The sequence below is a fragment of the Gastrolobium bilobum genome, unplaced genomic scaffold (genome assembly GCF_033153095.1).
Source record: "Gastrolobium bilobum isolate Gb01-03AN ecotype WA unplaced genomic scaffold, APGP_CSIRO_Gbil_v1 utg3870, whole genome shotgun sequence".
NCBI classification, from domain to species: domain Eukaryota; kingdom Viridiplantae; phylum Streptophyta; class Magnoliopsida; order Fabales; family Fabaceae; genus Gastrolobium; species Gastrolobium bilobum.
Genome location: NW_026895180.1, coordinates 1198090 through 1224293, shown reverse-complemented (window position 1 = coordinate 1224293; position 26204 = coordinate 1198090). Strand labels below are relative to the sequence as shown.

General features: G+C 35.1%; 2 protein-coding genes across 4 annotated transcripts; one reads left to right on the top strand and one right to left on the bottom strand.

The window, feature by feature from the left end:
• Nucleotides 1-378: 378 nt before the first annotated feature.
• Nucleotides 379-7755, bottom strand: LOC133298146 (uncharacterized). Of its 2 annotated transcripts, none has more exons than XM_061497389.1 (13): nt 7676-7755; nt 7156-7385; nt 6713-6839; nt 6251-6378; nt 6091-6160; nt 5881-5983; nt 2795-2912; nt 2633-2714; nt 2415-2476; nt 2079-2151; nt 1877-1957; nt 1433-1513; nt 379-756 (listed from the first exon to the last, which is right to left on the bottom strand). In XM_061497389.1, the coding sequence occupies exons 2-13, from the start codon at nt 7347-7349 to the stop codon at nt 589-591; spliced, it is 1287 nt and encodes a 428-aa protein (XP_061353373.1). In that variant the 5' UTR covers nt 7350-7385; nt 7676-7755; the 3' UTR covers nt 379-588. The 2 variants fall into 2 exon arrangements, with proteins under 2 accessions (XP_061353373.1, XP_061353379.1); XM_061497395.1 differs by having other exon boundaries at nt 6324-6373.
• A 7103-nt stretch (nt 7756-14858) lies between these two features.
• LOC133297901 (uncharacterized) lies at nt 14859-20465 on the top strand. Of its 2 annotated transcripts, XM_061497146.1 has the most exons (7): nt 14859-15103; nt 15202-15417; nt 15494-18733; nt 18951-19135; nt 19253-19388; nt 19473-19524; nt 20178-20465. In XM_061497146.1, exons 1-5 carry the CDS (start codon nt 14897-14899, stop codon nt 19332-19334), a joined length of 3930 nt encoding a protein of 1309 aa, XP_061353130.1. In that variant the 5' UTR covers nt 14859-14896; the 3' UTR covers nt 19335-19388; nt 19473-19524; nt 20178-20465. The 2 variants fall into 2 exon arrangements, with proteins under 2 accessions (XP_061353130.1, XP_061353123.1); XM_061497139.1 differs by lacking the exon at nt 20178-20465 and having other exon boundaries at nt 19473-19757.
• Nucleotides 20466-26204: the final 5739 nt, after the last annotated feature.

Sequence of the window (26204 nt, the reverse complement as noted above, 5' to 3'; positions counted from 1 at the left end):
TTTATGAATCGCAGATAAGGAGGATCAGAAAAATAAGGTTGTACTTGTAATTTTGTATCTTAACAATTTCTTATAATTATTTTTATATTATTAAATTAAAACTTAATCAACAGTGACAAAGTAATATCAAATGAGAATTATTGATTTAATTATGATATGCGATAAAACATAACTATAAGAATATGTAAGGAAAAAAAAATTATAACTATAACCTATCTCTAAAATAATATATGGTATACCTCTCTTTTCTCTTTTCCTTTTTCTTTTTTTTCCGTGGTCAGGGTTGGTATTATCTGATAGAGAGTAATATGAGCCATCCAACTTTTTACCAAACAGTTCTAACACCCCGATACAAGATTCCACAGCCAGTAACACCAGCTAAAGCAAACGCCACACAGAATTGCAATCCCCTATTTTGTGGTTAAAGCTTTTACATCGAATTGATAACGTTTCAAACACAAATGCTTACAAAAAGATAAGGGATGCATTTATATTGTATTAATGGGAGCTTTTACATGGTACCTATCTCTTCATTTCAAGAAAAAAATGGCGACCACTACAACTTAGTTTAGTAGAGTACACGTGAACCTAAGCGCATATAGCAGCTACCTCTTCTCTTGTTTTGTATGGAGGAGGCAGTAAATTGTCTATGTCAGCAAAAAGATGTCCACGGCCAGGTGGTGGTTCCGCAACTGGTGAATCCAATACTGAGTCAGGAATTGCTACAAGGGTTTCTTCAAAAAATGATTCCATTGTCTACATGGTTCAAGAATTCAGTTAGCATTTGAATCAATTAATATAGTGACTGAAGTTATAAAAGGAAAGTTAATAGTAATCAAATTATGCAACCCAAAAAAAAACTAACTAATCCAATATCTGTTTGTTAAGTACTATATATATATAAAAGAGAAAGAAGGAACTAGCTATCTGAGTACATTTACGTCCTTAATTTCCATAGCAGAACAAATTATCACAATATCCATACTTCTTTTGGCGTCAATCTCATTCTCCACAGTAGTCATTAATTTCAGGGATAATCTGTCTCTCTATCTATTTCTGCAATTTTGTTTTAGTACAATCTATCCGTATCTATTTCTAATCTAATAATGTAACTAATATCATATACGTATTCTCAAGGAACTTTTTATTTTCAAAACATCCTTTTTAAATTTACTGGAGAAATGGAGACATCCCCATGAAAGCTACAGGAAAGAAGGGTTCTACTAATACAAGATGGAAGGATGTTGATGGATTTGCCACACCACCACACCATGTGCCGTACCACCCATAAAATAGAAATCACAAAAAAGAACAGTAAATTAAGAAGTTTATATATTCAGTACGCTGGTAATTTCATCTTAAGTCTAATACAATATAAATGAAATTCTCTTCTAAGTACTCAACTAATTAGGTTTCCCCAAAGTAATCATACCGTGCAATTTTTGAAAGCAGCATCAGCTTTGCGCTTCCAAAGTCCATTCCCAGGTGCCGAATGGAAAAGATTGAGCAAAGGCTGCAGCAATACAACAGACGATAGCCATATAATAGCAGCAGATTGGAGGTAGAAAATTCAGTAGTATCATTAATAGATATATAACTTGCTTCATGCAAATGGTAGGAAGGAGGAGGAAAAAACCATCCAACCTTCTAAATCCTAAAATAAAATAGGAACTCCTCATAGAGTCCAGGCATTGAACTGCAAGAAATCAAAAAATGTGTATGTACCGTAAAACTACTTGAAGTTACATCTACATATAAAAGAGTATTAAATATCAGCTATTCTATACTACATACAGCGCTACACAGGAAATTCCAGTGAATTTTAGAAAGTAAAAAATTGGCAAATCAACTAACTGAGGGAAATACTTATCCCAACCTTCACAATATCTCGCACAGTTGGTTTATGTCCATATTTACCCAACACCGAGTCCCCATAGACTTGATATTTTTCAAGGACCTTGATTAAATGAGAAACAAATAATTAAAACAAAAAATGGTAAACACTGACAAATGTGAAAGTTAACTCTAACAATTGGTGCAGATGAATCCATGGAAAGCCAAACATTCTGTAAATGAACCTGACGACGTGTAAGACCACAGCTCGGTGCACCGTAAATTGCAGTATCAACATGTCCCAAAATATGCCAAGGGCTGTTGAGATTATCAACAATGGTTATTCCAGCCACCACATAGCAATTTATACAAACATTATTAAGAAGGTTCAATCAACAAAGCATTGTTGTAGACATGAAACAATTTCTGTGCCCCACCTAACATTTTAACATCTTAAGCTTTTAGGATGGTTTTTCCCCCCTTTCATTAAAAAGCAGAATCCTGATATTTGAAACTAAGAAACTTATTGCTTGAGACATCAAATGGACAAAAGCAGTAAATTTTTGTATTTGACACTTAACTTATTGTATGCTGCACGTCCAACCATAACACCATGAGCCCCAGCTTCTCGAGCTGCATTGACCTACAATCAAAGTCCCCATGAAAACAGGCAAAGGTAGAAGCATCAGAACAATATGAAACGATTATAGGAGAACAGTTTTAGTGCCAGACATTCTGAAAATTCATATGAATATCAGGTTTCAATACACAAAGAATGATTACCATGACAACAGCTCACCTCATCAACATTAGTAATGCCACCATTGATTGTAAATGTTAAGTCGGGAAAATCGCGTAAGAGGCCATAAAAGTATTCATATCTGCATTAAAAAAACATGACGTATCATCTGCAATTCCATATATAATATGACTACAAAAATTAAATTTTACTAGCACATACCTTAGAGGAGGAATCGTCCTATTTTCAGCTGGGCTAATGCCATTGAGCAGCGCCTTCCTTGAGTGAATTATGAAATGCTTAGTTGGTGAAAGAGAAGAAACCTTATATATGAAATCACCTGGCACACAACAGAAAGTTTCAATATGTAACCCAAAACCATGGCACAAATATTTTATAGAAGAAATTATAAAATAAGATCTAAATCACATCAATTGCAATGTACAATGTAGAATTAGAGATCCATTAAGCTTTAGGACAATAGCATCAAAGCGTCCATCTTGCTGATGCTAATGAAACCCAGAATACTAAATAAATTCCATGTAACAAGGAGTAGAAAAGTATAAATTGCTAAACTAGACTGTGCTTAAACTTGTAATCTGCAGTATTAGATATAGAAAAGCGTGACAGGTTCAATTTAAGGGCAAAATTTAGATAAAGCAATGTGATTTTTTCCCATATTTTACCACAAAAACAAATGTTTCCTTCTTCTGTTGAGTTATTAAGATAAAGACCATAGGTGGAAGAAACCAAAACAGGAATGATTTAAGACTGGCATAAATGAAAACTTAAGTTCCTATTATATCCGATCTTCTTAAACATAGAAGCATGATATATTGTAAATTCTAGAATTATATAGAATTATTTTTATTATTTTGTAATTCTGTAATAGTCAATATTTGAGCTTAGCCCATTAGGTTTCTTTATTCTCTTTAAATAGAGAACTCTTGTACAGATAATTTACAATTTCATAATACAAAAATATTTCTTTCAATTTGGTATCAGAGCTCTCGATTCTGAGGGCTCTGCTTCCGCATCTACACCTTTAAAGGAGGAATCCTTATTTTTCGCCTCTCGCTGCCATTAGCCGCCATCGGAAAATATTTCCGGGGACCTTTTGGACCGAGAGGATCATCGTTCGACGCTCCGATCACTGTTCTCATTGAAAGACCGCCGTTGACCACCGTCTCCGCAATTTTTCCGACGATTTTTCCGGCAATCCACCAAAGATTGTGACCGCCACGAAGAGACGAGCTCTTCTGTCCAGGACCCACCTGGAGATCTGACCAGACGCGCTCTCACACGCGTGGAAGAGACGCGTTGTTCCCGGAGCTGCAGCGGCGCTTGGAGGCGCGTGGGCCACCCGCTTCACGCGCGGCCAACACAGACCAACTCGCCCCATCCTTCTGAGTGTGGATCTGTGGTTATATTGAGGTTTTGATCCCGTTGCAGCCTTCCCACGGTGTTTCTTCCTCTGTTCGTCACTGTTCCGGCCACTTGTTACTATTCCGGCCAGGTTTGTTCCTGTTCCGGCCTCCTGGGTACTATTCCAGTAACATTGGACCTTTATCATTCTGATCAGTCTGTTTTTAGCAAATTTTATGTCTGACGTTGAAGATAATTCGAAAATTCAGCCTGATACTCCGATAATTCAGCCTGCTACATCCTCTATGGCTGCTTCTCTTAGTCCAAACGATCTGCCTGCTCTCCATTAGAATTATCGTCTCAATGGAAAAAATTATTTGCAGTGGTCTCAGCTGGTTCGTACAATTCTCAAAGGGCGTCGTAAGATTGCTCATCTTGAAGGACCTGTTATTGCCAAAACAGATCCAAAATTTGCTTATTGGGATGATGAAGACTCTCTTATTATGACATGGCTATGGAATTCTATGACTCCTGAAGTTAGTCAATATTGTATGTTCTTACCTACTGCTTTTGAGATCTGGAAAATTCTTCATCAGGCCTATTCAATGAAACAAGATGCTGCCACTTGCTATGATCTAAGGAACAAGATTTTTTCTACCAAGCAGGGCTCTTTATATATGACTATTATTTCAGAGAGGAGGAAACTTATCCTTAGAAGTGTATACAAACGCAGATTATGTTGGATCCGTAACTAACCGACGGTCTACCTCAGGCTATTGTATGTTTCTCTGTGGAAATCTCATAACATGGAGAAGTAAAAAGCAGAATGTGGTTGCTAGGTTGAGTGCAGAAGTAGAATTTCGAGCCATGGCTCAAGGTATCTGTGAGTTATTATGGCTTAAAATCATTCTAGATGATCTAAATGTGAGGTGTGAAGGGCCTATGAAGTTACTCTGTGATAACAAGTCAGCTATCTGTATAGCCCACAATCCAGTCCAACATGACCGCACCAAACATATTGAGATTGATCGCCACTTCATCAAGGAGAAACTGGACAGTGGACTAATCACTACTCCATATATTCCGTCTAGTTGTCAATTGGTTGATGTCTTGACTAAGGGTCTTCCTGATGATAGGTTTCAAGAGCTTACTAGCAAGCTGGGAATGATAAATATCCATTCCTCAGCTTGAGGGGAGTATTGTAAATTCTAGAATTATATAGAATTATTTTTATTATTTTGTAATTCTGTAATAGTCATTATTTGGGCTTAGCCCATTAGGTTTCTTTATTCTCTTTAAATAGAGAACTCTTGTACAGATAATTTACAATTTCATAATACAAAAATATTTCTTTCAATTTGATACCTAAAAGACAAATAAATAGAGACACGTGAAACTGCAAGCCTAATAAGTAGTAGCAACAAAAGAAGAAGAAAAAGGTGGTCCCAAAAACTCCATCACAAATATTTTCCGTTAGATTCTGAACATCTCTATAATCTATCCATATGTGATATGTTATTTGCTTTCAGTAATGGTTAGCAACCAAATTCAAAACTCTGCAACCATTGTTACTATAGCAATCATGATTTCATACATGAAGATTCCTGACTCCTATCAGCATGTCACAATTTGGCTACCATCAATTAAGTAGAAAATTCAAGTTAATGGCAACAGCAATCAAGTGATTTTGATATGATAAACACCCACCATGTACCTAATCAACTGAATACCCCTTTCGAGTGTATTCTAAAAGCAAGACACTGTTTTAGCACAGTTTAGTTGCAAAAACTTATGAAATATAGCAGACACTAACATATATCCGGTGTACTGTAATACGATTTCTGCATAAATTTTTTAAGCAGGAGAATGGAACCTATTCATTGAATCCAACTTCACAGCCTTTCAACTTGAGTAGAGAAAAAATGAATAAAGAAGGAACTTACACAGCTCACTGTAAGAATCATGATCGTCCACACCGATTCGGCATTTGACACTAACAGGTACATTTGTACTGGCAGCAATTGCTGACATAGCCTCAGCAACAAACTTTCCATGTATACAATAGATTTCTATATCAATGCACATTGACAAAAAAAATTATACATTCAATCTGTTTGCATGTCACCATATTTAATTAAGGATGATTTTCTAACCTCTGGTTCAAGCATGAGACTCACACCAAAGCACCCATGTCCAGCTACTTTTGGACTAGGGCATCCGCAGCTGGTATATGTTTTCAAAAAAGTCATCATCAGAGAACAATAGTAGAAACAACGAAACTTTAAAATTTAAGGTGGTAGGAAATATACGAACTTTAAGTTGATCTCGTCATAGCAATAAGCATTAGCAAGTTCAGTTGCTTTTGCTAATTTTTCTATTTTACTACCTCCAATTTGAAGCACAATAGGATGTTGGTCCGGAGAATATGCCAAGAATCTGTCCTGAGCAGAATAGACAGAATAAAAGAATAAATGGTTTTTCAATACCAATTTATCCAGAAATGATAGCATTGAATACCATTCCATTAATTTGTGCTCTTGTGCACACACATATGCGATATGCCCGCAGCTATGAGATAAACAATCGACTTCTAGAGGAGAATTCAATCATTACAAGTTATGAAATATATTTTACCGAAGAAAACTCAGAGAATGCTACAAAATTTGTAATCGTGATTTTAGTTATTCACATGAGAAAAACCCTTTTAGCTACATAGTCCCTTTTTTTTCATTTCCTATTTTATGTTAACAAGCAGACTTATATATTTAAACTTACCAGATTGTCCTTTTGATAAACAATTGTCTCAGCTGCAACCATCTCGGTGTACAGCCAAGCGTGTTTTGATATGAGGCGAGCTAGAGTCCTATAGTGATTGTCTGTCCAGTCCATCATTGGAGCAACACTGAAATTCAACCAACAAAAGACAAGTCCAAACCAGGTTGATAAAATCAGTATACTTATAGCACAAGCAGATACGAAGTAGATAACAAGAAAGAAAAATGCAACCTGGTGCAATAAAAGTTCCCCCAAGCAGAGGAAAAGGTGAGACCCATTGTGTGACTCTATAATAAAAAGCCTTACCTTGCAAATAGCATTTGCAAGAGGAGGCTGATTACATGATTGGAACATGTGACCTCCGAAGTCATATGATGACAACACTAACAGTTGTGCTAAGATTCTTAGAGACCAAAAAAACTGCAGAGACATCAGGCACTCACCTAAACCAAGGAGGAAGATAGTATTTGGCAACCACTGAAGTTTTATCATTTGATTGATCTTTCAGAGCATAAGCAGAAAAGAACCTTGAGCTGCTCAAATTCCTACCTAGAGGGAATCTGGAACTGTTTCTAATGACATTAAAATTTATAGGAGAAAATGAAACGGGTCGGGAATATCCTGCAAACTTCATCATCCCTTTTAGCAAACCATGGTATGGTCTACCTGCTACCTATCCATCAAGTGAAACCATCTCTTATGACTTATACTGTAAAACTCATACAGACATACACAACAATATGTAAAAGACACATATATGTATAGAACTTGGAACAAAATACATGGCAAGAGACATTTCACGCTTATGAGGTAAAATAAACAACACCAATGGTGATAAAGCTGGTGATGCATCTAATTTAAGGGAGACATTTTATCGAACAAAAGATATGCAGAGCATGACATTGTATGCCATGTATATTATCAACTGGCATTTGGTGCAAACATAAAGAAAATAGCATCTACCTGAAGGAAAAGAAACTTGTGCCGGCGCTGGATTCGTTCACAGAATGAATTGGGAACAGAAGGGAAAGTTTGACTGTACCTTATCCAGGAAATTAATTCGAAGCATTCCGCATATATAATTTCTTTTGTAAATATCCTATATATTATACGGGGAGGATATATTTATCACCAAAACAGTTTATCACTCTTATAACGAATCTAAACACTGTTGATTTCAGTTAATCTAACGGTTATAATTTATTAAAAATTAATAATTAATTAATAAGTACAATCCAGTAATTTCCAATAAAGTATAACCATTAAATTGACAGAAATCAATGGTGATTAATTTGATTGTAAAAGTGATAAACTTTTTTTATGGTAAGTATATTCTTCCCCATATTATATAGGAAATTTTTTTATAAATATATATATATATAAGCTTTAATGTTTCTACGGTAAATATAGATAAATTATCTACACTTATTTCCAAAATAATGTTGTTTTGAGTTGAAAAATTAAAAAATTATAATAAAAGACTTTATAACCCTAAAATAAATTACAATTACAAAAATATTTTGATTTCCACCGGCGTCATTTTGGGCTCAATATAGAGAATTTATCTACATTGAATGGGAAAAAACAAATATATATATATATATATATATATATATATATATATATAGGTAGGATCCTTTGACACCGGTGTCAAATTCGAAGTTTGACACCTCATATGAGGGTCGTTAGATCAAAAAAGATCAACGACTCTGATTTGTAAGCATGTGATGCCATTGATCTTTTTTTATCTAACGGCCGTCAGATGAGGTGTCAAACTTCAAATTTGACACTGGTGTCAAAGGATCCTACCTCATATATATATATATATATATATATATATATATATATATATATATATATATATATAAGGATATTTTATAATTTATCAGACATTATAGAAATTAGTAAATCATGTGATACCTCTTCCTCTCTACCATCATTTTTGCTTAGTTTCTTTATTAGAATATTATGTCTATATTTTTTATACCTATTTCATTTACTCATCTCCTAACATAGTTAAAAATAGTGAAAAATGATTGAGATTTTGATATAACGATATTAGATATAAGTAAATAAGATAGGGAAAAAAAAGATAGGTAGACTCTAATTTTTTTCGTGCAACTCTTTTTTGTCACTTTTTTTTTTCATTTGTGTTATAATCAAGGGCAATGATTGTCTCCTTTCATAGGAGAGAAGGAATACTTCCTACACTCACATTGAATTTTGTGTCAAATATTTTTTTATTTTTTATTTTTTAAAAGGAATGGTGACCCCACGTCTTTGTTTGAGTAGGAGATAACTTATTTTTTCCTACAAAATGAGAAAAGTTTATCTCTATAATCAAACCAGCCAAACTAGAATATGTACTTCCAAAGTGACAAGAGAAGATAAAATAGAATTAAAGTTAAGAGGCATAACTTAAAAAAACTAGTTAAGTTAAATAAATATGAATAAGAAAATTTTCTTTTATTAACTCTAATCAAGCCAGCCTAAATATAATTAGGTTGGTATGAGTTGAATAATTTTATTTATTTAATTAGTTATATCAAAATGGATTTTTTTATCAGTTTTTATTTTTCGAGTTATAGTAAGATGATTTTGTTTTATAATAATTTTTAAAAAACAATATATAATTTATACAGAATAATATTTTTGCAGTTACTACAGATAAGTTATCTGAATTTACTCCCAAAAAATGACTTGATTGAAAAATTAAATAATTATAATTATAAAGAAGGGTTTATTTTTTCTAAAGTTACTTCATCGAAACGACGTCGTTTTGGGGTAGAAATCACGGTGTGTTTGTAATTTAAATTTATTTCACGGTTATAATAGTCTTTATCATTCTAATTTTTTGATTTTTCAACCCCAAAACGACGTCGTTTTGGTGAACATTAGAGAAAGTTGTCTAAAGTAACATTATAAACTTTTTCCCCTATAAAGAAAATAATAACCCTGAAATAAATTAAAATTACAAAAACGTCATGGTTTTCTCTCCAAAACGACGTCATATTAGGCTTACTGCAGATAACTTATCTGCAGAAAAAACGAGCTCTAATATATATTAAATACTCTTAATAAATGAAAAAAATGAAGACAATGAATTTATATGAGTTTGGTTGGATTTAAATAAAAAAATATTTAAAATTATTAAGTTTAATTAATGGGTTTGCTTTTTCTGTAGTAAGCCCAATACGACGTCGTTTTAGGGCGAAAATCATGGTATTTTTGTAATTTTAATTTATTTCATGGTTATAATAGTCTTTATATTTATAATTTTTTAAGATTTCAATAACAGAACGACGTCGTTTTGGGAATAAATGCAGATAACTTATCTGCAGTAACTGCAGAAACAATTTTCCCTTAATTAATTTAGTCTAGATCAAAATCAACCCAACTAGCAATCTAATAACTCTTGGGAATGGATTGCGAATATTAATAAAATCTATTATCATAAAGGAGTTGGAAGAGAAATAAATAATTTTTTTATTTTAAGTAAATATTTTTTTTTGTAATAATTTAAGTAAATATTTTGTTATTCAAAAAAGTGAGACAATAATAAAGATTATTACATGACCTTTACATTGCCTCATATTCATTTTTATATATTTTATAATTATTAAAATTTAAGAATAATGATAATTATTATTTTCTTTTCTTCCAAACTCTTCTATCTTACTTTGAATTGTACGAGGAAATAATGTAAACAAGAGTAATTTTTTTAATCTTTAAATAAAAAATACACTAATTATTAATTTAATCTCTTACTTGTTAATTTTATAATTTAATTATCGATGGACAACAAAGTGACCATTGTAACATGCAAATTAAAAAATAATTAAATTGATGACATATATTCCTAATCTAATATAGTAAGTTTATGTGAGATTACCGTGTACCCTATAATATTCCTAATAATTAAATCTCATAATTAAAAAATTAATGTGTAATTAGAGAGGTTAAATTTGGAAGAAAGCCTAATTGTAATTTGTACAAAGTGGGAGAGACCAGGAAATTAAATAAGTTACACATGAGTTCAATGACCCAATTTGAATCCAACTAAATGGTTTGGATCTGAACTAAGTAATATTGGAGGAAATCAAGGTGCAAATCGGTCCTTTTACACCCTTTATATTTAAAATATATAAATAATTTATCCTAACTACTCTCTGTCTCCCTCCTATTCTCTTCTTCTCCTCCACGTCTCTCTCTCCCTCTCTTTCCACCTTCATTTTCTTCTTCACTCCATCATTGGCCAAGAGAGAAAGCAAAAGAGAGGAGTGTGTTAATCCATCATTTCTCTTCATTGGGTGAACACCATCCTCCTTCCCTCGCCCTCCCCCTTTGTTGTTCTTAAAAGAAGAAGAAGACACAAACTCTAACCCACTTCATTTTTGTGGGTCTTGGAGGGAAGTTTTTGAGATATTGGAAGGATAGAAATCCCCTAGAAAGGAGCCTTTAGGTAAGCCATAACCATTGTGGGTTGTTTTCTTGAGTTTAAGTGGATTACATGACTTGGGGGTTAGGGTTTTCTTTAGGTAATCTCGAGAAATCTGAAATTGAAGAATAAGAATGTGGGCTTGATGTTGGAAACTTTGTTGCTTTGTGTAGGAATCTTGTTGTTGATGGTGACGAAATGTTGAAAACCCCCTTGGGTTAAGCTATTGAGAAATTATAAGCTTGGAGTAAGTCTTTTTAACTCATGTTCTTGATGAATGGTAAGTGGGTGGATAAATTTTGCGTTGTTGTATTGATGGTTGATGGAAAATCCAACTCGTTTATAGGTTGGAAGGTTGTGAATTGTTGATAAGGGATACTTGAGCCAAGAGGATCTTGAAAAGTAACTTGTATAACGTAAACTCTTAGATTTTGGAGAATTTTTCCCTTGTTGTTCCACCACACCCCATGGGTTGATGTGGTTTGCATAGTATGTATGTACATTGGTGTAAAAATTGGGTGTATATGTATCTTATTGTATTATGGTTGGTCTTGTGCTTATGCTTAACTGGATTGGATGATCTTACGTTTATGATTGACTGGATTGGATGGTCTTGCGCTTATGCTCGACTAGATTGTTCTTTATCCAGTATAATTGTTATATGTTGAATGATATATGCTATTTTGATGCCTGTATAACATGCAAGTGAGCTCGGGGTTGAAGGAGTCTCCAAGGTCCTTGAGTTTACTGAGATTGTCTCTCACCCCTTGTGGGATTTATTTTCAGGATTCATAGATATACAGGAGACAGACCTCAAGGTAGGAGGCTCAGGCAGTGATGCATACTTTCACATTCATTTTGAATATTTTGACATGCTTGCATACTTGTATCGTTTGATGGAGGCTCTAGCTAGTATTTTGATTATGCATGCAATTATGACAAAACGAATATTTTGTGGAAAAGCATGGTGAAACTTGAATTGTAATTAAGTTACTATTGGATATGTATTTTGAGTAACTTTTTGGATATGTAATTGAGGCTATGGATAATTGTATAATCATATGAGTTCTTGTACAATTGAATAGCTTCTTATTTTAGAATGTGATGAATGGTTTGAAGTTGAATCATATGTTGGATATGTATTAGGTACCTTCATGGGGGTTTTGGTTCTTCCAATAGAGGTTAAGTACCTCAAAATTACCATCCCCTGTCCTGGAAAGCACGCTAAAGCGCCATTGGCGCTTTAAAATGTGTTACGGGGTCTGGAGATGGAAATATTTTTTGTCGTTGCACGCTAAAGCGCCCTAATGCCCGCTAAAGCACGAAAAATGACCAGAAAGTGAAATTTACTCTGTCGTTGAGCGCTCTAATGCGCACTAAAACACGCTAAAATGGAGAAACTAGGCTCAAAGAGCGCGCTTAAGCGCGCTCACCCGAAACAACAGGAACGTGTTTTTGTAAAATGGCCATAACTACAGAGTTCCAAATCGGGCATGGTTTGAACCTATGTTAAGCTAACACATAAACCTACAACCATACAAAATTTTAGGACCATTGGACTTGTAGATAAAAACTGGTATCATTTTGAAGTTGATGCTCTATTTTTAAAAGTACGGTTTGGAGCGACGAAATTGCAAGTTGCGTAACCCGGACTATACTTAACTAATTGTTAATATTATACCTTTTCGGAAAGCCCAAAAATGTATACTTTAATATTGTAAAATATGAGGGCTAACGATTAAGTCATCTAAATTACCATAATTAATTACTTTGATGTATTGACAAGAAAAGAAAAATTTTACTCGCATATCCGCTTTAACCACTCTGATTTCCTTTTGCGTATAATGCCACAATTGATGATAATACATTAGGTGCACACGGAGTGTTACATACCCTACCTTGACATATCACTCATAAACGAGTGTGGGACATATATACCCTTAGATAGTAGGTGTATCAACGGATATGATTGTGTTACGTGGCATGACCTAATGAGACAAACACGTTATAGTTATGCACACATCATGCACGACTACATCTCCTGTGCGAAACTTATTACAGTAGATGATAAAATAGTTTGAAAATGTCATCAAATAATTTATAATTTACATTAAAAGAGTCACTTTGCCTGTGAATAATGAAAAATGATATATGGAATTTATTGTTTGGAAAATTAATTTATAAATGGAAAAAACATTACGCCTTTTTCACATGAATTGTCATCATTTGCTTAAAAAAATCATTTCCCACATTGAAAGCTCTCTTTAACTGAGCAACTTTGCCCTCACCAATTCATTTATTAACTTCAATTACATACCATACATGTATATCAAAATGACAATGGAAGGAGTGATATTAGTGATAAGATAATGATTAATAGTGGAGTGAAACATCTACTATTAAGAGACATTGACACCACTGCATCACCTTCAAATTTCTTCGCAAGCAACGACGACGATGGTAATAGTGATGAAGAATCACAAAATGGGAAAGGGAAGTCGAAGAAGGTAAAATAGTATATTCTGATGTTGATGATGATTATGATAATACTAACTAAAGAAAATAATTTGTTGGACGCTTGGGAAAAGAAAAGAAAAGGAAGGACCGACAAAATTGACACTTTTATCTAAAAAACTTAGTGTATTATTATTTTATTTTATTTTATTTTGGTGATCAGTGTATTATCTTTTAAAATGTTAATAAACTAACTTGTAATTAATTAAATTAGTATTCATCAAATACTAAATATAATTTAAAAAAAATAAAAGACAAGAAAGAAGGAAAATTATGGAATCACTTAATAATAGTTTTTTATTTTATTTGATATTTAAAATCCTCAAAAGCATTAATATTTTTATAAAAAATCATTTCAAAGAGTTGTATGATAAATTAATGACTGAAAATGATTTTATAAATTTTTTAAACAAGAATGAGATTCACTTAAAATCTTAATTTTTCCTCTTATATCTTAATAATTATTCTCTTGAAAAAAAAAACCTTTTGTATTTATAAATTTGTAAGAATTAAAATTATTTTTATAAAATGACAAAATAAAATTAAAAATAATTAATTAAATAAAATACAGGAGAAAAGTGCAACGCGGTCGTTTCTTTCAGGGGGCGGAGGGTGCTACACTGCTACCCTTTGCTAATAAATATACAAGGAATTTCATTTCTCAGGTTTTGCTTATATCTCTCTAACTCTCAATACTCGGGGCCTTCAAGTTATCGGTAACCTCCTCTTTGTTTTTTTAATCTTATTTTCATTCATCAGATAACATGATCTCTCACAACTCCTCTGTATATTTTACTCTCTGATTTTTATTTTTATTTTTGTAATCTAGTTTTAGATAACAGGTTATAGTTCGGTTGGGGTTTTGGTTTTAAAATCGAATCTAACACTGTTAAGAATTATTCAGGTACCGAATATTTGCTGAAGTCTTCTAGGTTTTGTATATTTGATTTAGTTGGGACCTGAATCTCCGTTACGTTTTGCATTGATAATCGTTCGGTAGATTCAACACACACACACACATACATGTATATTGGATCAGTTTTGTGTTTTGTTTACATGCAATGCTTTGTGCATACCTTTTGTGTCATTTCCGCATTCCGATTATATTTCCTTTTCAATGTAATGTTGTTGTTTAAGATATGTGAGAGTGTGCTGTAAGTAATAGAGATTGAATTAATCGGTGTTTAGGTCTTAATTCATGCTCAGAGCTGAAGCCTTGCTTGAAGGTCAACATGGGATTTGATAACGAGTGCATAGTGAATATTCAATCTCTTGCTGGAGAGTACTTCTGTCCCGTTTGTCGCCTGCTTGTGTTTCCAAATGAAGCTTTGCAGTCACAATGTACTCATTTATACTGCAAGCCGTGTTTGACGTACGTTGTGAGCACTACTAGGGCTTGCCCGTATGATGGTTACTTGGTCACTGAGGCGGATTCCAAGGTTCTTTTCCTGCTGCTCATTCCAAAATGCTTCTGTGCAATGCATTTTTTTTTTTTGCTATGTATTTATGAATTTGTATTTGCATGTCTTAATTGCAGCCTCTGACGGAGTCAAATAAGACACTTGCTGAAACTATTGGAAAAATAGCAGTTCATTGTCTATATCATAGGAGCGGATGCACATGGCAAGGAACTTTGTCTGAGTGTACATCTCATTGTTCTGGATGTGCTTTTGGTAGTTCTCCTGTTGTTTGCAACAGGTGTGGGATCCAAATAGTGCATCGCCAAGTACAAGAACACGCACAAACTTGTCCTGTATGTGCCATTTGTAAAATATTAATTCCTTCCATGTATTTCTGGGAGGCTGGTTCTAACCATTATTGATTGGCAGGGTGTGCAAGGTCAGGTGCAACAGGCGGCCATTACCCAAGATCCTTCAGCCACTAATGCTGCCACTATTGCTTCTACTGATCAAAACCAGGCTGCTGCTCCTGTTGGAGCAATGGCTTCACAAGCTCTGACTTCTCAAACTGCTGCTACAGCTACTGCACCTGGGCAGGTTTCAAATCAGCTATCCAACCCATCTTCTCAAAATCAAGCTTTAGTTCAAACTGTTGTGCAGCCAACTGCAGAGCAATGGTATCAGCAGCAACAATATCAACAATACTACCAGCAATACCCTGGACAAGACCCATATCAACAGCAGTATCAACATTACTACCCCTATCAACAGTCTGTAGTTCCACAATACCAGCAGGCCTATGGCCAGCCCCAACCCCAGCCCCAGGCCCAACCCCAACCCCAACCTCAGCCCCAGGCCCAAACCCAACACCAATCTCAGCATCAACTTCAACCACAGCCTCCGGCACAAGGACTGTCTCAACCGCTTTCACATATTCCAGCTCCTGCGACCCCACAGGCTCAGATGCAAGTTCACCAACAACCACAGCAGCTTCAACCTGCTGTACAGCCACATGGTCAGATGAGTCTCCCACCAGGCCACGGTCAAGCTCTCCCTCAGTCTCAGCCCCAGACTTATCCTTACCCACAAGTTCAGCCTCAATCTGTCCAACCTCAACCCCAACAACATATGCAAATGCCTCCTTATCAGCAGCCTCATCCTCAAACACAGCATTCACAGCCTCAAATTCAACAATCAGTTCAGAAGTATCCTGTTCCTCAAACTCAAGTTTATCCACAACTGCAACCTAATGCTCCAGTTCAACATCTTTCCCAGCCCCAAATGCATCCTCATCAACCCCTGACTCCTAATGTCCAGCCTCAAGTGCAAAATGCATCGTCACATGCGGTGACAGGTCATAACTCGTATCCCCAACCTCTGCCTCACCAGAATATGCAGCCGGGAGCCCCTCAACATACTATGCACATGCATCCTCAAAGTGGGCCTCAACACCAGGCCCAGCATCCTATCCAGGGGCAGAATCAGTTTCCTCAGCAAACCCCAATGATGCGTCCAACTCAATCACATGCTATGTTTCCTAATCAGCAACAGCCTGTTCAAGGCCAAAGTACCCCTTCTTTGCAACAGCAGCCAGTGTATACTCATAATCAACAACCTGGCCAAATCAACCAACGTCCTATTTTGCAACCAGGTCAACAAATATTGCCTCAGCAACCATTTGCACAACACCAGATGCCTATGGCATCTTATTTACGACCCCAAGGTTCAGCACAATCTTTTCCCAAGCATGGTTATCCACAGTCACAGGGTAATACTGCACTAGCAAATAGCGCTCAGCAAAGTCTATCTCAAAATGCTGTAGGAAGGCCTTTAAATCCCAATCATGCAGGGCACAAACAGCCATTTGCACAATCTGCCAATACCATTCCAGTTAGACCAGGGCAAAATGGTGCTAGCTACCTGCCTGAAAATCAGAATTTGTTGGTTGGGACCAATAATCGACTACAATCTGAATCTAGGGTACCAGAACCGATTGAAAGGCAAGGTGATGTCGTTGAGCAACAAACTGACTCTGCCTCCGGTAAGCTTGGTAAAATTTTTAAGGATTTGGACACACTTTCTGGATCAGGAAATGGGTTGAAATCTGAAAAAGTTGAAACAGATTTGAAACCAATTGAGATTGGGAATAAGCAAAATAGTGAAGATCCACACTCTGTGAAGACTTTAGGCCCAAATGCCAATACATTAGATAATGGTGATTCAGTGAATAAGAATCTTGGGAAGGGAGAGGCTGCTGAAAGCACTTGGAAGCCTTTAAGTGGTAATAAATCAGGCAGTACAATGCCTGGGATTCAAAATGATAGTAATGAGCATTCTGTTGTCCAAGGCAATGAGATTCAAGATGGACCTCCGCTGAAGATAGAGACAAATCTCTCTGAGTCAGAGGCTGATAAACTGCGTAATGATGATACATGTATTCCAAGACCTCCTTCTAGTGTTGACAATCCAATACCAGCTGTTCAGCAACCAACGATAAATTATGGGCCTGCTGCTGTCCAGCAGAAGTCTTCTGCAATGTTAGCATCACAATTGCCACATCCAGCAGCAAATCAGCCACTTTCTGCGAGGCACTCTTCAACTCTTATCAGGAATCATGGACCTGCCCATGCTCTTCAGTCGGGACAGCCCTTAACAGAGAATTTTCAGCCAACCATGTTCAAGCAACCGCAGGGTTCTGACATCCAGTTTAATACTCCAGGGCGAAACTTTCAACCTCAGTCTCTTGGACCCCCGGGGCCACATAACCAAGTCCATGATCCTCCTTTCCATGCTGGAGCATCCAATTTGTCTCGTTTTGGCGGGCCACAGTTCGGTGCACCACCTCCTGGTGATATGCATAGTGGAATAACAGCCAACTTACCACCACATGCTCCTGAAGGTTTTGGTTTGCATGATGAAAGGTTCAAATCTTTCCAGGTTCCAAGTCAACAAAATATTGATCGAAGAGAGTTTGAAGATGATCTCAAGAAATTCTCTAGGCCACCTTTGGATGCTGATCCGGTTTCTAAATTTGGAAATTATTCATTAGGTCCACATGAAGCTGGAAAGAGACCGGTTGGTTTTCATGATGATGCCTTTAAGAAAACAGGTTATCCTGGACTAGGTCCTGGTTATGGGAGACATCATGTGGATGGAATGGCTCCCAGGAGTCCTGTTAGTGAATATGCTGAGATGAATCCCCGGAGATTGGGGCCACTCTCCGGTGGTCTTGTTAGTAAGTCGGATATAGATGATTTTGGTGGCAGAGCTGCACATCGTTTTGGTGAGTCAGTTGGCATTGCATTCCGTGATAGTCGGTTTCCACATCTGCCTAGGCATTTGCATAGAGATGAGTTTGAGGGTTTTCGTAATTTTCGAATGGGGGAACATCCAAGGAGTGGTGATTTCATCGGTCAAGACGAATTTGCTGGCCATTTTCGAAGGGGTGAACATTTGGGTTCGCATAATTTTCCTAGACATTTGCAGCTTGGAGAGCCTATTGGTTTTGGTCCCCATCCTGGTCATATGCGAGCAGTTGAACTTGGTGGTTCTCGAAATTTTGAATCTTTCAGCAAAGGAAACAGGGCCGGTCATCCGCAGCTTGGTGAGCCTGGGTTCAGGAGCAGCTTTTCCCTTCCAGGATTTCCTAATGATGGTGGATTTTTAACAGTTAAGTTTTGATTACCCACACATTCATATTTCTGTTTGTTATTATAATTATATAGGTAAGAGTTAAAGACTTCGAAGTTGAGTCAATGGAATGTGGTCTGGGGGGAATATAGCGATGTTTTCTTTATGAATTGACTGCAATACCCAAGAGGTAGTTTTGAGATTTTAATTTATTTTATTTATTTTACGTGTAATATATTACTTTTGCATTTTTCAGGGAGATATCAGGTCGTTGGATAATATGAGGAGAAGGAAGGCTGCTAGCATGGGGTGGTGCCGGATATGTAAAGTTGACTGTGAAACGGTTGAAGGTTTGGATTTGCATTCTCAAACAAGGGAGCACCAGAAGATGGCCATGGATATAGTTAAAACAATCAAACAAAATGCGAAGAAACAGAAATTGTAGGGTTTTTTTGTTGTCGCCATTATTGCCCGCTTGATACTTCTCAAAAAAGTTAAGCTTTCCTTTAGGAGATAAACCCATGTTATTTCATAACGCATGCTTCTTTTGTTTTGTAGAATACCCAGTGAACAATCCTCAGTTGAAGATGGAAACAAGACAAGGAATACTGGTTTTGAGGGTCGTGGAAATAAGTATTGAGTAGTTGTGGTTTGTTGTAAATCTGAAATGCTCTCCTGCAGTTTTCATCAAAAGGTATTGCTATGGTATTATTGCATTTAACAACTTCATACCCATTTCCTACTTTCGAAGTTATCTATGCAATTCATGTCATTTCAGGTTGCTGCCATCAAGTTAAAGGATACGTTTTTCAGATGTGAAGTACGTGGCAGTTAAGTTTGTTGGCTTTTGAATTTGAATCCCTACTTTATATCTAGAATAGTTGTGTCAACCTTGGTTCTATCTTAACGGTTTCTGTCATTCCATTCTGCATATGTTGTTTACATGCTATTGATAAGTACAATTTCTATGGATGGCAATCTTTTGACTTTCTTAGAAGCCTCCTATTGATGGCTGTTCATTGATGGTAACTGAATGTCCTAGTCTGGTTTTATTTAGGTTTTTCCCTGGTTATTTTTTCTTGATAAACATTATGGAATTTCCAATATTCTGTGCTTATATCTATAGTCTATGTATACTATTATAGGAAGGGGATCTCCACTTTCAGTATCTTGCATATTTTTCCTAAAAGCCCAATATTTTGTTTTTACTGTAGCTTATTTTTACTGTATTGTAAATTAACCACAAAGCCATACCACTTAACCCACTCTACTTTAAGGAATTTTTCTTTCAATTATTTTATACAATATAGTTTAGAAGTCAGTTTGCATTCAGTTTTTAGAAAAACTCCATGTCTATAAAATTATATTTCCTCTATACCTACATCACGAGTGCCGTAAGTAATTAGACATTGGTTTCAATGATGTCAAAGGTGCACTTAAGGTGCTAAGGCAAGCTGACAGGGTACTTGCTTTGATGTTTCAGATAAGGCCCTTTCCATTGGGCACTTGCCTTTGCTGCACTAGCAAACTTCTAGGCTATTTTGTTTTGGTGATCCAGATTGCCTATTTAATTAGCGAACAGCCTGAATCTTGCTACAATCACTTGAAATGTGCAGGAATTGTGCTGCTTTGGTGATTCCCACGATTCTTATTACAGAAAAAAATAAATTTGTTGCAACTGACCTGCCCAGTTGATGCATGAAACCATATTGCTTAGTCCTCCCCTCCCTCATTCTTTGACATTTTTTTTTTAAATATAAGAATGGTGTAGTCAAGCTGAAATCACTTCTCTAAATTATTCCACTGAAATTATCATTAGCTACTCCCATTCTTACCTAATGTACTAAGTGTGAATCATATCAACTTCCTTAGCCATTTCTCTTAATTAAGGAAGTAGTTTATTAGGAAAAAGTGAACAAATTTATTAGAAAAAATGGTAAGGTTTAGAATGAGATTATATTTGTTGAGAATAACAGAAAATTTGCTTAAAAAAAGTAAAGAATACAACTATGTTAATTCAATAGCAAATTAATGTTGAGAAGGGAAGACATGAATTGTTATTTAATAAACAAATCAAGAAATAAGCAGTAAATAAAAGGGATAGTACATCATTTAGAAAATTAAACGTAGAAAACTAGATCCACCCAGAAAAAAAGTTGAAAACTAGTAAATGAAATATGTACGTTTTTTTGCTATGAATTTTTTGGCTGCCACATCTTTTATTTACGGAACTGAACTAGTTATGACCTTTTATAATACTTTATCTTGAATAATTAGTATTTTATTTAAATTTGGTTTTAAGTGATTAAATCACATTGTAATTTTGAATTACTTACAAAAATGCCCTTTCCCTGTAATTTTCTTCTTTTGTTCCCCATATCGGGAGTACTTTTTCGCCACCTCTTGCCTCACGGCAATTGGGGATCTGGTGACACCTTTGACTACTTTGATTGGGTCCTGGATATCTAATGATGCAAGGTTGAGCTATTGTTGCGTATCATCTATTGTTCTTAAATTTCATCATAATTGTAAAATTTAAGGCGTGGGATTCAACCACTTGAGTGGAATCATCCCATTATAGGAATCTTTGGAGAATTACTTAGACCAATATTTTCAATAGTATCTACACAAATCCTAGAATTTCTATGGACTAGGAGCCAGGAGGAGGGATGATGCTGTTTACTCTGTTAGATTGTTGGAGTAGCTAGTACTTTGTACTTTCATAATTTCATCTAATATGTAAGAGCTTAACAGCCTTTACTTTGCTTTCCACACTTCATAATTTCATAATGAGCCTGTGCAATATCCACACTTCGAGCCCAAAGGGCTCTTGTGTGAAGGGGTGTGTTAGAGAAAAAATATAAAATCATTTAAAAGACCCTCACCCAACACCTTAAGGTTTTGAGTTGAAATAATTCTTTATATGGTATCAAAGCTTCAGTGACCACAAGATCACGAGTTTGATTCTCACCGCTCCCCATTTTTTAGTGGAATTAAAATAAGCACAAGGTAAACCAAAAATTGGGCCTGTGTAATATCCAAGTTTCAAGCCTAAAGGTCTCTTGCGTGAGAGGGTGTGTTAGAAAATAATATAAACCATTAAAAAAGCCTTTATCCAACGCCTTAAGGTTTTGGGTTAAAGTGGTCCTTTACACTTTCAGTCAACGTGGAGTAAATGATCAAAGCAAAAATGTCTGATAATTAATACAAACTTGGCCATTTTTGGCTTCTATAAAGAAAAAAATAATTTTGATTGATGAACCGAGTAGAAAAGAATGTGCATTTTGGCACTTTCTCTCACAATTGAACAGTAAGAGGCGATTAGCTAGCTATTCCATATTATCTATTAATAGCTCAATACATTGATGAAGCTCGGCCCTGGAAGAGGTAGCTTAATATGTTATGTAGAGAGGACAACAGGGCAGATTGGTGACTGAATTGACTGGATTTTAACATGATTATTTTGTAACTAGGAAATTTAAACCATGTTGGGTTTAAGATACTAATTTTTTAACGAACTTATAGGCTAATCTTGTTAGTTTGCACGGAAATGGATTTGAGTATAAATGTCCAAAACCATACCGGGATACAACAATTTTTCATTAAATTTGGTATATGGTTTGTCAGCCCATCAAATAGGAGTGGAAAAATACATGAATATAAGAGTTAGAATATAGTGTTAGGAGCTTTTCAAAAAAAAAAGAAAAAAAAAAGAATATAGTGTTAGGATTGATGTACGATTATTATTATATCTATATGTTTATTTCAGAAAGCATAACAATAACAATAGTTGTATCATTGATCCATGTTTATTAGAGAATAGCTAGCTTAGCTTACTTTCTGTTAAAGCTTACTGTGCATCAGTGTAGTAGCTGATCACACCCTTGTATTAATTGGTTAATCAGCTCCTGATTCTAAGGAGTTAGTTAGATAGCTCATAACCACCTAGCTCAGTGTATTAGGCTTAATCTGAAGGTCTATATAGTGACCTCAGTGTACATTCACAGAAAATGATTTTACACATCAATAATATTCAGTTTCTCTTTCTCTCTCTCTCTCTCTCTCTCTCTCTCTAGTTCATCTTGCTTTCGTTTAGTTAAACATTCAACGAAGTTTTATGTTGGCTTTCGACTGCCTACCATAAATCTAGATTTGGGACCAACCATATAAAATTGCTAAAAAACATGACGTAGACAGTTTTAAAAAATGGCATAAGCGACTAAAAGTTAAAAATTCTTGGAATCTGACATTTAGGTGTGTTTAGTTTGGTTAGAAAGTTTGAATTCATGGATGGTATGAGACTAAGGGAACTGAGTCTAGGATTACTTTAGGTTTATGGTAACATTTCCTGACAAATGGAAAGGATGTATTCATTTCACTAATATAATCTAAGAATATTCAAATATGGTGCACTGGCTTTGATTAAGTAACCTGTAGTCTATATTTGGATTCAGATAATGTGTAGTGGTGATAGTGGCAATAATTTAAAATTGTTTACTTCTAATTTAGAGGTTGTTGGATTTTATTTTTTTTTGGTATTATTTCCTAGAACCGCTTCTTCCTAGTTAAAGATTATATCCTCTTTCTGTCACACAATGTTGGGAGCTCTCTTTGAGGCGGTGAGATAGACTTGTTGATTGGCGATTCTGGACTTCAATCTTCTACCTTGTCATTGTGTTTTAATCAGGTTCGTGATTTTCAATCTTAATAATTTATGTTAAAGATTCATTCTTAACTCAAAACAAATCCTTAGGCTGACTGTTGAGTTGTCTGTTGAATTCTCCTGTTAGTTTTCCTTATCTAGTCTGATTTGCCTTAGTTATTTTATTTTTACAACAATACAAATTTTATGATCAAGTAGGATAACTAATCTCACGTTGTGTTGCACTTATTTTGAGAGCGTGAGCCTTGCAAGGTTACTGCCAGTTCAACTTATTCTGAACTCAATTTAGGAACAACCCTCCTCTCAATCCAATTCCCCTTTCAATAAGAGATATATGTGTTAAGGAATTGCTGATTAAATAATGGAAATTGGCAATGCCTCCCTTGGCTGGTAGTATTTATTTCCTCCAAATAGAGACAGACTAGAGAAAAACCTAACTAGCTTCTAGTGGGAATAAAAAACTTTGGTCAATTTGGAAATAAGTAAATGAGTGAAAGTAATTAACAAATAAATGTTAGAGTTGTTAGGAACACTTGGAAAGTTATGATTTTAAATGATAAGAGAATTGACTGATGTTTAACTTTTGAATTCGGAGAACTTTTGGACATTAAGTGCAATATTCTTGTCAGTTTATACTGGCCACTATAGCTTTAGGAACATATTATCCGGTTGCAACGTGTAGCCATTGGGGTGGGAGTGGGAGAGAGAGGGGGAGGGAAGATGGTTATAACTTGTAAGCATAGTAAGACATCATATGTTTGTTTCTTACGTCTGCTAAGTTTAGCACTTCTTAAGACTCTACTTTTTTTTAATCTTATTCAACCATAATAAGTTGGGAAATAAAAAACTGGCCGGCCTCGTTTGAGCTTGAGAAAACATAGAGGAAAGAAATTTTGAAAATTTAAAACTCCCCCCTAATTAAATGAAGATAAAAGTGAAGAGGGGAAAAAATCTCAATTATCAAATATCAAATTTTAAAAACTTCTCCTCAATTTATTTTAATATTTCATAATTGTTTGCTCTCGTATTTTGCCCCATATAAACATAGTTTAAATCTGGTCTGCCATAGGGCCATATAACCATAGGAAGAAAGGATTTTGATTTTTGAGGGGGAAGAAAATTGAAATGCAGCTCATATAGGGCGATAGATAAGGAGACAGAGACGTTTTCCGTAAGTTTATTTGGTGTCTTTATAATTTTAAGTAAAATTGAAGAAAGTTACTTTTAGGTGATAATGTATTAGATAAACAATAGCTTTTTTGTCTCTATAAACATAATCTAAACTATCACTGGCTATTCATTTTGTCTAGATCAACAGTTGTTGGTATTATTAATCTGCCCCATACATGATTAAATTTAAGCAAATCAAATTTCGTACCAGAGGGGAGACTACAAAAATTTCAACCTATAGCCTACTTAAAAATTTCGTATCAATAGGAGTTCTAAAATTCTTATGGAAGCCCTACCCCTCGAATAAATTTTTGGTGCATCAGATATATCTAATTGGGTACATTTTTTTCCAAAAGAAGAAACTTTTTTAATGTGGCGGGGAAAAAAATTTCAAAAGCGGTGAATTTTTTTTCAAATATGGAAAAAAGATGTATCGAGTTGTGTACATCTTATGCACCAAATATTTGTCTCTGCCCCAGATCAGCTTGGATTTTTTTATTTTTTTTTTGGTTTCTACTGCTTCCATTTTGCTCCATTAATCCATCTCGATTCTCTTATGCGTATTAGCTGTTGCTGCTTTCAAAATTTGTTGTTTTTATTGCTGATTTGAGTATGGTATGTGTGGATTTTGTATGTAATCCCCCCCCCCCCCCCCCCCCCCCGCGTCCTCTTTGGTTTACTTGTTAATCTGTACTGATAACTCGCAAATATATAATTAGATCCCCGTTGGAGATCGCATAAGCAATCTAGAAGACAATTTTATTATACTCTTAAGATTTTGTACGAAAATGAATTGTGAAGAAAAGTTAAACCCAGAGCTAGTGCCTAGGGGGAAATTTGATTTATGTCCTTTCTGCTGGTTGATAAAATTCCATGATGAAGATAGGATCTGATAACCTTAAATCCGGTTCGTAGATTAAATGGGGACTGTTTGCTTGGCGTAGAATTGTGACTCAAGTCGTTGGTAGGTAAGTTTTATGGGAAATAGTATAGAAAACCAAATCACTCGATTAGAGATGGTAGGGATTTACAAAGGCTATCGAGTGATGGTAGGGATTTACAAAGGCTATTTTTCATGATTTTTCAATTACAAATTTTATTGGCTCATTAACCCATCTAGATATAAAATAAAATTACTAATGTTATTTATCATGTCTAGCCTAGTGGCCTCCCACGGCTTTAATTAAAAAGAGTAAAATTCATTTTCAGTCCCTAATAAAAAACACGGTTATCACTTTTGTCCTTTAAAAAAAAAAGTTAATTTTTGGTCAAAATGTGATCTCTCAGAAATTCAATGAAAACCTAATTTAGTCCCTAAAAAAGGACTAATATGGGTTTTTTTTGTAAGGGACGAACATGGGGATCGTGTTTTTTATTAGGGATCCAAAAAGAGTTTTACTCTTAAAAAATAAAATAAAATAGAATTTCACTCCTTTTGCGAAATTAATCCCAGATATTTGGAGTACCTTTTATCTAAATAAATACATTGAATCTTGATCTATATCTCTTGGAGGAGCAAACTCACACTTCATATCACCATTCATGAGCTGACTTAATCTAAATCCTTTAGACTCAAAACATGCTTATGCACAATTCTAGCTTTATGTTAACATCAGTCTTAGTTTAATGAAGATTGATCACTTAGGGTAAAAAATATAATTGTCAATTTTTGGGAAC

Bases quoted from the DNA above. Each gene is read 5' to 3' on its own strand.
- LOC133298146 (XM_061497389.1), bottom strand. From the start codon at position 7,349: ATGATGAAGTTTGCAGGATATTCCCGACCCGTTTCATTTTCTCCTATA. The intron at 2,477-2,632 runs GTGAGCTGTTGT...CTTTGATTGTAG, and splicing joins GCATTACTAATGTTGATGAG to GTCAATGCAGCTCGAGAAGC. The intron at 757-1,432 runs GTATGATTACTT...TGAACCATGTAG, and splicing joins CTGCTTTCAAAAATTGCACG to ACAATGGAATCATTTTTTGA.
- LOC133297901 (XM_061497146.1), top strand. From the start codon at position 14,897: ATGGGATTTGATAACGAGTGCATAGTGAATATTCAATCTCTTGCTGGA. The intron at 15,418-15,493 runs GTATGTGCCATT...ATTGATTGGCAG, and splicing joins AACACGCACAAACTTGTCCT to GGTGTGCAAGGTCAGGTGCA. The intron at 18,734-18,950 runs GTTAAGTTTTGA...TGCATTTTTCAG, and splicing joins ATGATGGTGGATTTTTAACA to GGAGATATCAGGTCGTTGGA.